This window comes from Jaculus jaculus, chromosome 7 (assembly GCF_020740685.1).
Source record: "Jaculus jaculus isolate mJacJac1 chromosome 7, mJacJac1.mat.Y.cur, whole genome shotgun sequence".
In the NCBI taxonomy this organism is placed as follows: domain Eukaryota; kingdom Metazoa; phylum Chordata; class Mammalia; order Rodentia; family Dipodidae; genus Jaculus; species Jaculus jaculus.
Genome location: NC_059108.1, coordinates 150,402,886 through 150,418,118, shown reverse-complemented (window position 1 = coordinate 150,418,118; position 15,233 = coordinate 150,402,886). Strand labels below are relative to the sequence as shown.

General features: G+C 55.1%; 1 protein-coding gene across 1 annotated transcript in view; it reads right to left on the bottom strand.

Moving 5' to 3' along the window:
* The window catches only part of Ccdc85c (coiled-coil domain containing 85C), a 77,590-nt gene that overhangs the window by 14,621 nt on the left and 47,736 nt on the right, over window positions 1–15,233 (bottom strand). The window contains exon 2 of the mRNA XM_045154158.1: window positions 3,364–3,437. Coding sequence (XP_045010093.1) covers window positions 3,364–3,437 — 74 coding nt within the window. The remainder of the gene's footprint in view (window positions 1–3,363; window positions 3,438–15,233) is intronic.

Below are 15,233 nucleotides of genomic sequence, written 5' to 3'. Positions count from 1 at the left end.
TGGCTCACTCTCTCGTCAGCTGATCTAAATGAAAAGTGGCAGAGCTACGAGTTAGTTCAGTGAGAGACGGAGTCAGAGAAGTACGCCCAGAGAGCGACAGACAATGCTAGGCATCCTCTTCTGATGTCTGCACACGTGACCAAAGGGCACGCACATCTACACGCGTACACACACATGCACCACCTACACCAAGTTGGGTTGGGGGATGAGGACAAAGGCAGCAAAAGGACAAGGAGATGGATGCAGAGAGATAGAGATGCCACTGGCAAACCAGGAATGAGGCTTTCAGAGAAACCAGACCTGCAAACACTTTGATCTTGGACTTCCAGCCTCTAGGACTGAGTTCATGGAATTCAATAGCCTAAGCACACTAACAGAGCATCATGCCAGAAAATCCTCCCCCATCCAGGCCTCAGTTTCCCCACCCATGCCTGGTGGGACTCTCAGCAGTCCTGTGGTACTGACAAGCTGGGGGGAAGTAGGGCAGGGGCTTTTCACAACCACTGCCCGGACCACAGCCTCCCTCCACGGCCGCAGCAGGCTCTCTGGCTTGCACGAGAGGGCACTAGGGCCACCGGCTGGCTCTTTCATGAAGCTGGCTTCTTGGCATGTGCTGCAGGCATCATTTATCAGCCCAGCGGGGTGCTAACCAGAGGCCCCAGCGTCAATTACAGCTGCCCCCCCACCAGAGTCGGGCTGGGCACAGAGAATCCACAGGAAAAATAATGTGCGTGCAGCCTCGGGATGAATCATCACAGAGGGAGCAGCTGTGTTGAAATTTTAAAGCCGATGTGAGAAAGAAAATACGAACTGCAATACAGTAATTTAGCCTGTGAACACTCTGGCACATTTTTAATTAAAGCTATTTTGGAGTCAAATAAAGGCCTTAGTGGAGGGGTGGGACAGTGGGGGGGGGGCTCTCTGACCTCCCACCCAAAACCCCAAGGACCGTAACTTTACTATTTCAAAGAATAAGATTCCTTGCTCCTGCTTTATGACTGGGCAGTTTCCCTGCCTTGCACAGAGCTGGGGCTCCTTTCGATTTGATTTCATGCCAGAACCATGAAATTTCATACTCAGAGCTGTGCAGCTGGGGACAACAGTCCCCTTGCCACCAGTGTCCTTCCGCAAGCCACTGAGACATGGTTGTACAGCTGTGGTCCGACTCCTGCAGTGAGAGCAGTCTCACGAGCGGATGGACCGAGCCTCATTTGGCAAGCAGGTCTTCCTGATGCTGGGTGAGAACCACCAGCCTCCCCCATGAGTCTAGGAGGCAATATGGGGAGCAGCTCCCTAAACTACAGCCACCCAGTTTAGCTGTGCTCAGCCTTGTCCTGGGAGCAGTTGGCAACCCAGCATGGGTGGGGACCAGGCTCTGCAGGGAAGGGCTAGATAAGACAGTACCAGCCAACAGGACAGCCCAGGGCGAGAAAGCTCCGAGCAGGTGCAGACACACTGAAGGTGTGCACACACGGGTGGGAATGTGGACAGAACCTGGGGCTGCTGCCTCTGGCAGAGGTCTGTGGGGAGATGGGACCTAGGGAGAGGGAACCCTTGCCCAGGCTTTGAGGCTCCTTCCTGCATGGGTGGAGGGCACAATGGAGCAAGTGGACACAGCTGGGGGAGAAGGAAGGGTCTCCTGGTGTGCCCTCCAAAGGAAGAAGGAAGGGCTGCAACCCTGTGGCTTTGGTGACTAGCTGCTGTGCAAGCCCAAGGTTGGGCCCAATATTTGGAATTGGGATGTGGGTTCCCAGTAAGGCAAAGTGTCCCCAGATGGCAGGAACAAAGGGTCAAGGGACACCCCAATCCTTATAGAAGGACCATGAGCTGTGACTGGATCTAGGAGCATACTTCCCCTGGAAATGGCACTGTGGATAGCATCCTGACCTGATTCTCTGCAGGAACAAAAGACAGCCAGATGGGGGCTGACTCTGGCCACAGACCCCAGGGCCCAAGAACATGGTGCTGGCCTTCACACTGCAGAGCAGTAGCTTGTCGCCCAAGCACCAGCACAGTGCTCCACAGAGGAGAGGAGGCAACCCTCTTTTCTCCAAAACGAGGTCCTCTGAGCCCAGTGCTCTGTCCTGTCTCCTAAGACTCCAGGCACTGCTCAGGCCTAAAGTCTCTGTGTGGACCCCACACTCCCACACCAGCAACCACGTGCAGGCAGAACCGTGAGGCGTGCTGGGGCCCAGAGAGCGCCGCCCCACTGTGTGAAACCCAGCCCTCGCCTGCCCTTTCCGGCCAGGAAAGCCGCTGCACCTTGTGGCCAAAGCCCTTCTCCCACAGAGCACCTCACTACAAGAGGCAGCCTCGCAACTCAGGGCCTGCTGTGTGCTGGCGCTTTTGTGCCGTGCCCCTGGAGTGTGACGAGAGTGGGAACGAAACGTCCTGCCAGGCTAGGAGAACTGCACACGCGGCCGTAACAAAACGGGGCTGCGTTCACTGCTGGGACATGAGCCACCCAGCAGTCACCAGTGGGCAGAGGGTCTACAATCTTTCTATGCTGGGCAGTGGGCACCAAGCCCAGCAGGTCTCCTGGCAACAGAGCCAGGCATCTGAGCTATCCCTGGGCTGTTTCCCAGAGAAACACTTTGGGTATGGGGAGACCAGCCACTTAAGGGCCAGCGGGCACAGCAGGGGAGGGAGAGGCTGCGATTCAGCAGGGGATGGGTACAGTGGAGAGAGATGAAGGCTGGATGGACTGGTCAGGCCGCGGACCCCAATCGCAGCACCCCACAGATTCTCATCACCAGGCGCCATGCTATCCCCACCTTCCACGTCGACACAGTCCACGAGGGACTCAGCACCCTCCCTCCAGACAGCCACCGCCAGCCCTAACGACCAAGTCTCTCAACAGCCATCCCAATGCTAACAGCTCCAACACAGACCTGCAGGCTATGGCCAGGCCTGGGTGGCAGGACAGTGAACCCAATCCAGAGAGAAATTGGCCAACAAGTCCAGTGTGGTAAAGCTGGCAGGAGGAAGGGAATCCCTATGGGTCTACCCACCCCTCTTGTGTCCATTCATCTGTCAGAGGGACAATGTGACTATTTCTTCACAAAGTATGTGACCCTCCACTTTGGCTGGCCCCCATTGCCAGCCCCTGCAGAGTTCACAGACCCCTAGAAGGGACAGTCAGCAGGCTCAGAGGCCTCAAGCCCCAATGGCACTGAGGTCTGGAATAGAGTGTGGATCAGGCCTGTGACCCAGCTTCCAAGGGTCGGCTGGAGAAACAGTGGAGGTAAGGAGAGGCTACGGGGACCCAGGGAAAAGGGAGCCTCGCTCAGGGAAGCTGGAGGCAGGATGAGCCTTGGAGCAGAGGCCCTGGGGTACAGTGGCCACACCACATGCTCGGCTTACCTGTGAGGGGATCTTGTCACCCTCCAACAGCTTCACCTTGGTCTCCAGTGGTCTGATGTAGGTGGACGAGGGATCTGAAGGACAGAGAGGAAGAGAAGAGACCTGCACGTTAGCCACCAGTGGATCTGTCCCACAGACAGAAGAGAACCTAGACCTGACATACTGCACTGTGGGTCCAAGTCTGCTTTCCAGGCCTTGAAGGAAGCTGACTGGGGGTAGAGGAGAAGCTCACTAGCAAAAGCCCCTTTGCTTCCAAGGAGTTTCAGATCCAAAAATGGTTCTCATAAGCATGTACAGGAGACAACCCGTCCAAAAACCCAAAGTCCCGCAGGCCCTTCTCGTTATGCAGCGGGGAAACTGAGGTCCTCGGGAATGCAGTGTGGCTGTTAGTCATGACTGTCCACTTCACTGCATTAAGAGACACCAAGGAGACTGCCAAGCACAGTCCGTGGTGCCCGCCGAGGTGACGGGACACACGGACAGCACTACCCAGTAGGCTGGGGGTCAGGTAAGCAAAAGTGGAAGGGGGAGGAAGACCACGACCCCAAGGTTGTGTGCCCGGCCACTCAGTACCTGCCCCCCACCCGTGCCCCGCTTTGCTGCGTGTCTCTGCAGCCTCACCTCAGGTCCACAGCAGTGGACCCAGCTGCCTTTGGGCTGACACCACAGAAACCATAAGCCAATATAGATCTTCGGTGCATTAAGTTGTTTCTGTCAGGTATTTTGTCACAACACACAAGTGACTGGCCCTCCCACAGGAGAGCTGAGCATGACCCAGGATCTGCCTTGGTGGGTACTAGGCACGTTGGCAGCTGCCCTTCCTATTCGGGCATCATCGAGTAACATGGCAGGGGTGCTGAGCCAGGCCCCCTAGGGAGACGCTTGAGGGGAACTCCCGAACCTCCAACCACAGGGCTCCCATTTCTGAAAGAGGCCAGAGAAGACAAGGAGACAAACCACTACCAAGGAAGGCAGGGCCACCCACCCTCAGCGCACTGGCCCTGCTTTGAGTGGGGGACGGCACACGCACACGCGCATGGATCTGTGCAAGCACGGGGAGGTTAAAGGACAAGCTCCGGCATCGTTCCTCAGGAACGCCATCTACCTTTTCTTCGAGGCAGGGTCTCGCTCTAGCCCAGGCTGACCTGGAATTCACTCTGTAGTCTCAGGGTGGCCTCGGACTCACAGGGATCCTCCTACCTCTGCCTCCCCAGCGCTGGAATTAAAGGCGTGCATCACCACACCCGGCCACATCTACCTCTTTTGGAGACCAGGTCTGTCACCGGCCTGGAGCTTGCCGGGTGGGCGACACTAGTCTAGCTGGTGGCCCCGGGGACGCACCTCACGCCTGCCCTCCCAAGTCTGGAGTCACAGGTGAGGCGGCGCACCAGGCGCTGTCATGGGGCTCTAGGACCGAACGCTAGTGCCCACACGTGTGCGGCCGGCTCTTCACCCGCTGTGCTGTGTACCCAGCACCCTGGCCCTGCTTCATTTTATTGCACCAGAAAAACAGGCCAAAAACAACTCACTTCTCAGTGCCCTGCCCCTACCTGTGCCCATCCCACAGTCCTGGTCCGCTTTCCCAACAGAATACCACGGAAGGCCGATGACCTCCGGGCAGGCTACAGCGGATGGTGCCCACCTTGGTGGAGGGGGGTGAAGAGAACCTAGTGGGGGGGCAGCAGAGCAGTGTGGTCAGGGGACGGCTACAGGGCTGTCCTCGACACCTGAGAGTCCGATGGCATGGGACCCCTCGTAGCTGGCCACACAGCCAGCTGGTTAAAGACAGACGAGTTCACATGCCTCTTGCCGGGGATCCCAGGGCTCAGGGTGAGCTGGGACTCCATCAACCTCCACAGCAGGTCATGCTTGCTACACCCATCATGTACCCTACACCATGACACGAGGTGCCCAAGCTCACACTCCAACCCCTGGCCTCAGAAAGCAGTGAAGAGCAGACCCTCTGACCAAAGACAGCGGGGTTTCTAAACTTCCCAGATGGGCAGAGGGAGCTGGGGGCTACTGGGGACAAGCCAGGAATGCCACTTCGGCTGTGAGACCAGTGAGGCATGCACCTACCCCAGTATAAGGCCAGCATGACCCCAAAGGGAGCCCACCCTTGGAATCTCCATGCGTAGCATGGATGCCCCACCCTGCCCCTCACCCACAGGGCTCAAAGGAGGGAGAAATGTAGATCCCACTGGTGCCCAGCAGGGATACGAGTCCTTAGGAATACCACTACAGGAATATCTAGGCCCACACAGGTGCCCATTTCCTGTGCCCTAGACCTGCCTGCTGTGGGACACTTTGTCCCTAGTACCCCTCAAGGACCCTCAGGGGTCCCATGCACCGGGCCCAGCAGAGCATCTATCTGGTCTGGCCCAGCCCCGCTGAGTTCTGGAGAAGAGACTCCCTCCTCCTCCGCCCCAACAGTCACCTCTCAGGAATGTGGAGCCTTCTAGAGAGGAGATGAGGGCAGGTCCCTGGCAAGACCTGGCCCACCCCACCCTCTGGAATGACAACAGTACCTGGCACAGGGAAGCTCCAGTGGGAGGACCCTGCCTTGGCAAGCTGGGCAGGTGGAACTGTACCAGGCTCTCTAGTCAGTCCCCGCTTTCAGGGCCCAGTGGGAGACTCGGGCTAACATTGGAGGTTGCAGCTGTAATGTGCCTCAGTTTACTCATTGGTCAGTCTACACTGAAGGGCAGTTCCCACACTGCCTCCACAATCAGGCATGCTGAGAGAAGGCCTCACTGTTCAAAGTGCGCTGAGCAGACGGAAGGTAACAGGGTGCAGTGAGTCTCCCCAGACCCTAGGGCCTTGCATCCTGCCAAGAGAAGGCACCCTGAGACACTAGCAGGGACAGAGACCCCGCTGAGTTAGGACAAGAAGAGCCCAACTGCTATCTGTCCCCTGTGGGGCGGGGAGGAGGAAACCCAATGCCCTGCAACGTTTACAAGGGACAAGCATCTACTGTCCTCCTTTCCCAAGGAACACAGTGTCCCCACTGGCAAGATGCATAGAGCTTTCCAGACCTACCCTGAAGGTAGTGCCTTGGAGGCAGAGCCTAGAAGAGAGCCTGTGGACTCCAAGAGGAGACTGCTCCACACCACCTCTCTCCTGGAGTCCCCAGTGCAGCAGAATCCCCAGCACCTCTGCAAGCCTCCACAGCAGGATAACGCTCCTGGGCAGATCCCAGTCTAAAGGAAGACCTGACCACTTGGCTGTGACCAATGGCCTAGGTAGAGATATTACCTGGTACACTGCCCTTTACAGCCACAGAACCATCCAGAAGGCAGGTGTGCTGCCCACCCACCTCCCTCTATGGCTTTTCTATAAGCAAAAAGCCTCCAGCATCTCCCTTGCCAGTCAGACCCCAGCTGGAATCATGCCTGGGACCCCAGGCCACGGTTGTGCTGTCCAGCCTCAGCGCCTTCCTTGGGTGAGCCTGCACCTGTCTGAAGCCCCGAGCCAGGGCTACGCTCCCACTGCAGGACAGGTGGTAAAAAAGAGTCATGATGGTACCAGAGAAGGGACACACAGGCCACACACAAGTCATCCAGCAATGCCCCAACTGCCTGTGGACAGTACCACACTTCGGGGCCCACAGTCTCTACTTAGCAAGCCAGCTGTCTTCCTTGAAAGGCCATATGTACACATAAACCAGTGACCATGCCCACAGCCCCGGACCAATGGACTCCCAAGGAAGCTATCTGCTAGGGATGACCCCAGCCCCTGGGCCACTCACTCATGCACAAAGTAAGATACACATCAGACAAACGGGACTTATGAAATGAGGAGTGTAATTGTAATTTCAAAAGAATAACCTAAATCTTAAAAACATCACATAGGGGCTAAAGTGATGGATTAACAGTTAAATGCTTGCCTGCAAAGCCTAAGGACCCATGTTAGATTCTCCAATGCACACTTAAGCCAGATGCACAAGGCGGTGCATGTGTCTGGAGTTCATTTGCACTGGCTACAGGCCCTGGCATCCATTCTCTCTCTTTCTCTCTCTCTCTCTCAAAAAAAAATAAATAAATAAAATATTTTTTAAATCTTATACCATCCAATAATTCCAATGGAATCTATCCTAAAAGAATTAATTTTGATTATGGAGACCAAGTTAAAGTAGCCAGAATTGGAAATAACCATTTGTGTGACAATGCTGAGCACTCCACCCCAGTATCATTAAAATGATGTTTACAGACAGCTTTTCTTCTGAACAATACAGAAAGCCATTTAAAATGCTGGTGGAAAGAACTGGACACAAAATTGTAGGTATGATGGTGGCTGCATTTAAAAATGTCTATGCACTAGAATAAATTCAGGAAGGAAGCACATAGAAATATTGACGGTGGTGTTCAAATGAGAGAACGCGTGATTCTTTTTTATTTATTCACACCATTTCTAGTCAATTTTCAAACAATCTACTTCAAGAGTAAGAAGAAATCTGCCTTTTAAACTAGAAGAATGGGCGAGTTATAGCACCGCCCGCCTCACAGGTCCCCTAGGTGCTCGCTGACACCGCCATCCCCCACACGTGATTCCCGTCATCCTCCTGGCTGCTGGGTGCCAGGCAGCTTGCCTCGGGCTCCCCATCCCCTCTTGGGTCAGGAGCAGTGAGAACAAGGAGAGAAAGGGGGTTGAAAGGCAGGACACCCCAGAAGGACAGGTCCCTGGGAAAAAAACCTACATTTCCCAATGGCCCCAAAACTCACTTATGATCTCACTGGGCGCCTCCGGGCTCTGGGAGATAAGCAGGTAATTAAATTAATTCCAGGGCTGAGAGTAATGAGGCCTGAGCCTCAAGGGACCCAGCACAGCTGCCATGGGCACAGTGAGTGCAGTGCCCACAGAGGGACGTGGATGAGCTGGTGAGGGGCTCCTTTGGCCACACCCAACCCTGCAAGAGCCAGACCTTGCCTCCCACTCCTTTGGGATCCTCCACTGTCCAGAGGCTCCTGGGTGCGTGGAAGTCACAAGGCGCCTCCCTATGGGCACTGCACTGGCTCTGTGCAAGGAGCCCTGCATTACATCTTGCCTGTGGCCACCAGGTCGCCATGCCGTCTTGGGTTGTGAGGTGGGGGGGGGGTCCCTGGCCTTCCTGAACTGCTTTCCACCCAGCAAGATGGTGCCACTCCCAGCCTCCGCTGTAACCTCAGAGGAGGAGGACCAGGGACTAGGTCCAATCCCTCCAAAATTGCTCCTCACCTCCCTCCGGGTCCTCACAGGAGCACAGCCATCTCTCCGCAGAGTCGGTGGCTTCCCTGCTCTGAGGACAGTGAGCAGCTCGCGGTGCTGGACCTCTTGGGACCCACAGGCAACACCGTGGGGGCAGAGGACCTAGCACAGGAACGGCAGAGGCCACAGGAGACTCCAGAGCCAGTGCACACAGACTGTGATTGTACATCCGAGACGGGGGTCTCCAAAGCGGACCCCTCACCAGACAATCGGGGTTATTTGAGGGTGACCCCAAGAAGCCCCCAGACAGGGCAATAGAAACGTGAAGTGTGGAAGAAGCCAGCAGAAGGGCAGCAGAGTCAGCCCAGCTGCTCCACCAAGGGCTCCAGGGATGGGGTAACGGGGAGTCCACACACTTCTCTCCCAGAGACAGGGCACAGAAAGCTCCCGGGCAGAGCCTCGGGAGAGGCAGGTGAGGTGGGCAGTGAGCTCAGAAACCAGGAATGGCTGGGGAGCTGGGGAGCCGCCACGAGTGTCCGCTGTGGCTTGCCCTCATCCGCAGGAGGAAGTGCAGACTGGGGTGACAGTGACAGGCAGGCCTGCTCTCCAGCGGGGCCTCTTCTCGGTGCCCCCACCAGCACTGCTTCCCTTCCAGCCCCTCCTCCAGAGCAAGGTCCTGTGCCACACCTCCCTTTGTCACTGCAACCAGACAACCAGACCTCGTGGCCGATCATCAGCAGGAAGACTGCTTCTGGCCTCCTCCACCTCCTCCGCGGGGGATCGCGCTCGGGGGCTGGGGAGAGCGTGGCTGCAGATGACGGACACTGCCATTAGACACTCTCTCAGTTGATTTGTCTTCTCTTCCACTTCATTAAGAGGGGTCAGCGGAGGCCTAGGGCTGGCAGCTGCATGGGGCAGAAGGGCCTCATTAAGAGGCACCCAGGTCGTTCACAGGCCCCTCCCATCTCCGGCCTGGCAAGAGGAAGGCGGCTCCTAAGGGCATCTCCTTCCCAGGAAGGTGGCTCCCGGCTTCTCTCCTTTCCACCTCCCATCCCCATGACTGGTCTGAGCAGGGAAAGCACAGCCCCATGCCCCCAACACACACACCCTAGCATGCAGGAGGTGTGCAATGGAGAGCCTGCAGAAGGAACGCTGAGGGGCTGGAGAGATGGCTCAGCGGTTATGATGTTTGCCTGCAAAGCTAAAGGATCCCGGTTTGATTCTCCAGGACCCACATGCACAAGGGGGTGCATGCGTCTGGAGTTTGTTAGTGGCTGGAGGCCCTGGCGTGCCCATTCTCTCTCTCTCCCTCCCTCTTTCTCTCTCTCACCTAAGTAAATAAAATATACTTTTAAAAGGAGGAGGAGGAGTAATACTGAGACATCTTATACTGACACAGACCCTAACACAACACAGAGCCAAAGCAGGCCACAGAAATCACACAGGGCAGGACTAGGGGCGAGCATCTTCCCCCAGCACCAAGCCCATCCCAGTCTCCACATGTGCTTCCCAGTCCTGTCACGGGGCATCGCCGACCTGTCCCCAGCATGTGCAAATCTCCACCTCTCACAGGTCATCTCATCGTTTCTTTGCACAGAGCACACTGATGAGCAATAGAGGGCTCTGAGGGGGAGTTCCAGGCACCAGGGACACACCAAGCCTTCCCAACGCCAGTGACCACACACACTTATGCAGCGCCAGTCCCTATTTCTCACTGTGACTGGATACCCAGGCTGCAGACAGAGACACTGAGGCTCGGGCGGGGGGGAAGAGGTGGCCACAGGCCCCAGTAACAGGGGTCAAGGTCTTATTAGAGGCTTCAGGATGCAGTTGCTGGTCTCTTCTTTGCATACAGCCTTCCCCATCCCCATCCCCAGCCCAGCACCCTCCACCCTGGACTCCACCCAGCAGCAAAGGCCACCCTGGCCCACACTTCCTGCAGCATCTGTCCTGCTAGGAAGCCGCTGGTCCTTGGCTGGAGCGCCATCCCCGGCAGCTGCTGCCCACTCACCAGGCCTGCAGGTCTGCAGCTGCACATTCCTGCCTGCCCTGCCTCTCTGATACAGGAGGCCTTCAAGGTCTCCCTGGCAAGTCCCAGGATCAGATCCAACAAAGGACCTGAGAGTTACTGTTGTAGGTGCCTTCTTATTGCTGGCACAAAGCACCTGACTGAGCAAGACAAAAAAAAAAAAAGGCTCATGGGAGGAAAGGGCGTAGAGTATTGAGGCAAAACTACATGATGCCACAGAAAGGCATGGCACAAGCAGACTGGGCATCCCCTCTGCCACAGCAGGTGGACACAGCAGCAAGAGAGTGAGCAGAACTAACACTGGCAAGCTGGGCTAACAAACCATCCAGGTCCACCCCAGCAACACACCCCCTCACGCAAGGCTTCACCTCCCTAACAACCAACAGCTGAGGATCAAGCATTCAGAGCATGAGAGTTATGGGAAACACCTGACTCAATCCACCACAGTCACCAAGTTTCATAACAAATTCAGGCTACCTGAGCGGCTGTGAGCTTCTTATGAAGGGAGAGGAGGTGGATACTGCATTCCTCTGCTAGACAGAAGCCTCTGGAACACAGACGGTTCTGATGTGGCCCTAAGGACAGCGCAGGAAGCTGCAGCTTCCGTTCCTCCGTGCCAGGCTGAGTTCTCTACCCTCTGATCCCTGTGGGTTCCTACAGGTGGTGGTGGCAGAACTGTGTCTTCCAGAGACGATACGGGATGCTCAGGGCAGACAGTCTGCCTGAGGGTGCAGAGCCAGGCCCCAGCAGAACCGGGCTAGCATCCTTTTCTGGAAGAGGCTCCAGTCTGGTGAATGAGCATCGGGGACACGGTGTCTACAGGAGGGCCAGGTGACGAACAGTCGCAGCCTCGGCAGAGGGGACAGAGCACAGCGTGCAGACCAGGCCACCAGGGACGCCTTCCTGGAGGGGGCATGCCCTGAGCCGACCAGGATCTGACAGGCCAACAGAGGGTAAAGGATACAGGAGGCTGGTGTGTGCAACGGTGGAAAGGCAGGACCTAGCAGGTACAAGGGCACCTGCAATGTACTCACGAGCGCCAGGACTACGTCAGTCCCGGGTGCTTCCCAGACAGCACGGTAGCTCTGGAGGTACAACCATGGATGAGAAATGAAGCAAGAGGTTCAAGAGAGGTGTGCTGGGGGGGAACCAGCTACACAGGCTACGGGAGGGGGAAGGTGCTAAGCACCTTCGCCTATCTGCTCACACTTCACCAGTGAGGACGCAGGGCGCCACAGCAACTGCTACAACCTCAGCCAGACCTCCAGAGACATCCAGAATCTTTCCCATTCACACCAAGTTTCAGTGAGCACCTACTGTGTATTCAGAGTAAAACCTACCACTGGGCCTGGAGAGGTGATTCAGCAGTTAAAGATTCTGATTTGAAAAGCCTTTTGACCCAGGTTCAATTCCCCAGCACCCAACACATCAAGCCAGATGCAAAAAGCGAAGTAAGCACCTGGTATCTATTTGTGCACACACACACATATGCACGCACGCACGCATGCGCACGCGCGCGCATGTGAATAACTAAATTGTTTTTAACCGTACCACTTCTGTCATTCTCACACAAAGCTAACAACTTCTAGTCCTGTTTTGCTGATAAGCAGCAATGTCACATCAGCGAAAACACTACAGGGCTGAAATGTGAGCCTGGACCTGCTACAGCCAAGGCTCTGTGCACCCCATTTGTAGCTTCCCTTGCAGGGCCCTGTGGGTCCCTTAGAAATTTACTGCATGATCTTGGATGTTCATCAGGAGCATCCTGACATCACCAATTCTTCTGATGAAGAAAGCAAAGCTCGGAGGAAAACGAGGTCCAGAGGGGCCCAGTGACGGCCAGCCACAGAACTCATAAAAATTTGACACATGTGTGTCTGTGTGTGGGTAGCTTGAGGTTCTTCCTGACCACCCACGGAGGCATGAAGTGCTGCTTCCAAGGGCACCTCCCTCTCGGCTTGCCCCACAGCAGAGCTCTCGTCACAGCGCATGGGGACTTGCAGGCTCTCGCATGGGCCCAAAGCCCCAGGGCACGTCACTCTGGACAACACTAACCTTGGCCTCGCTCTCCTCCAGGACCTCTGCTCCAAGAGCACCAGACAAGCCCCGAGCTTGGGGATGGGAAGACTGGGAGTAACAAAGGTTCTCACTTGAGCCAAAGACCCAGGCAGTGGGCACCCTCGGCCCCTCCTGATGAGACTGTGCCTGTCCCCTGCTGCCAACGGCCCCTTCAGTGCAGAACACCACTCTGCTCCAGGCTGGGGACGCCCACACATCAGCCTACTAATCCTCAGCTTTTGTGGCCACTGGGACATCAGGGTTTCGTTCCCAGAGAAACAGCAAAGCTTAGCAGGTGGTGCTAAAATCTGGAGTAAGCTGCCAAACAAAACGGGCTCGGGTCAGTTCATCCAGACTACACCCCGCTCTGGGCCTGCCTGATAGACTCCATGATTTTCAACCGAAACCACAAACTCACTTGTGCATCTACCGCTCAGGAAGCCTAAGTGGTCAAGTTAAAATGGAGTAACTGGGGCTGGGGAGATGGCTCAGCAGTCAAGGCACTTGCCTGCAAAGCCTAACAATGGTTTAATTTCCCAGTATCCACATAAAGCTAGGTGCACAGAGTGGCACAATGTCTAGAGTTCGTTTTCAGTGGCTGGAGGCCCTGGCATTGCCCATTCATAGTCATAATCTCTGTCTCTCTCTCTCTCTCTCCTTGCAAATACACAAATATTGTCCAGCCAGATGTGGTAGCGCATGCCTATAATCCCAGCACTCGGGAGGCTGAGGTACAAGGATCTCTGTGAGTTCGAGGCCAGCCTGAGACTACATAAGTGAATTCCAGGTCAGCCTGAGCTAGTATGAGACCCTGCCTCAAAAAAATAAAGACTATCCTGAACTGATTTTTAAAAGGGGGGCTGGAGAGATGGCTTAGCAGTTAAGGCACTTGCCAACAAAGCCAAAGGACCCAGGTTCAATTCCCCAGCACCCATGTAAAGCCAGATACACAAGGTGGCACATGCATCTAGAGTTTGTTTGCAGTGGCTGGAGGCCCTGGCATGCTCATTTTCCCTTTCCCTACTTTTCTTTCTTTCTCTCTCTCTCTCAAATGAATATTTTTTTAAAAAAATATAATTTTTAATTATTTTTTAAAATGTATAATTGTCTCAAACCAGAGGACAAGGAGAAAAGAAGTCCATGTCCTGAGCCTTCAACTGTTATGTGGCGGTATTAGCCTGTGTGCATGTAACAGAGCTGGTGACAGCAAGACAATGGTCAGCAAGGTCCTCAGTGTACCCACCTCACCCTGCACCCCACCAGCCCAAATTTCACTAGCGACCACAGGGAAATATCAAAGAGACACTTTCAGGCACAGGCACACAGCTAGACAGCATCCCCTGGCTCCCTGGGGAACTTTTCAAATGTGATCTCTTCCTCAGACAAAGTGAACAGAAAGGATGGGGTGTCAGGGATCAATATAAATCTTAAAGGCCTCTCGGGTGTTTCTAATGTGTCCCTGGAGCTGCGACCACTGGAATGGTCCGTGTCTGGGCCTTCTTCCTTGAGCAGCTGTCGGTCTCCAGGCTCTGAGTGATGATCTGTGGTAAATGCAGCTAAAGCCTGGGCATCGTGTTGAGCTCGAAGATGTGGGCACAAGGCCTCTGCTAACACACAAAAGAAACCAGACTCTGGGGAAGGCATCAAGGCCATGGGGGAGCAGGCTGGACCTCTACAAGGCCAGCAGTCTTTGAGGGTAGCCGTGTGGCACTGTGTGCAGACAGGGGCGGGGCAGTGCTTCATGAGTGCAGCCCGGCAATGAACAGAGCAGAGCCCAGCGCAACCCACAGCCACACAGACAGCAGCTCAGGAAGATCAGGGAGTTCTAGGTAGACAAGACAGACAGACAGACAGACAACCATAGGGGCTGGAGAGATGGTTCAGCGAGTAAAGTGCATGGATCCCTGAGCCCCTGGAAAAGCTGGGCACCTGTGACCCGGCACCGAGGAAGGAGACAGGAGGACCCCGAACTCTGGTAGGCCTGCTAGGGTAGCTAAACCAGTGAGCTCCGGGTCACTGACGGACGCTGTCTCAATCTAGTAATGCGGAAAGCCGTTGAGGAAGACACCCAACGTCAACCCTGGCCTCCACACACGCATGTGCGCACACACATCAGAAACAACTGAACTGGGGCAGGCATGGTGGCTTACACGTGAAAAGTGGACTTTTCTAGTGCAAGCTACAGCCTGTGTGAGGGCGCTACTACCCGGCAGGAGTCAGAGTCTAAAGACCACCAATGGCGGAGCACCATTTGTTTGTTTGGCTTTTCTGTTGTTTTAGGGGTTTTTGCCTTTTTTATTTAAATAGTCTCATGTAGCCAAGGCTGACCTCAAACTTTCTGTGTAGCTAAGGCTGGCCTTGAGTCTCTGATCCTCCTGTCTTGTGAGGGCTGTGCCATTTATATGAATAATCTAAAGAGGGAGTCCATGGAGACCGACGGACTAGGTTTCCTGCAGTTGGGGGGGGGGGATAAGCAGTGATATTTAATTAATTAACTAATATTAAGTGAATATTGAATTAATATTCTCACAGTGGATTTTTTTTTATGTGTAGGCGTTATTATTAAATACAGGGGCTGTTTCCAGGCACAGAATATGAA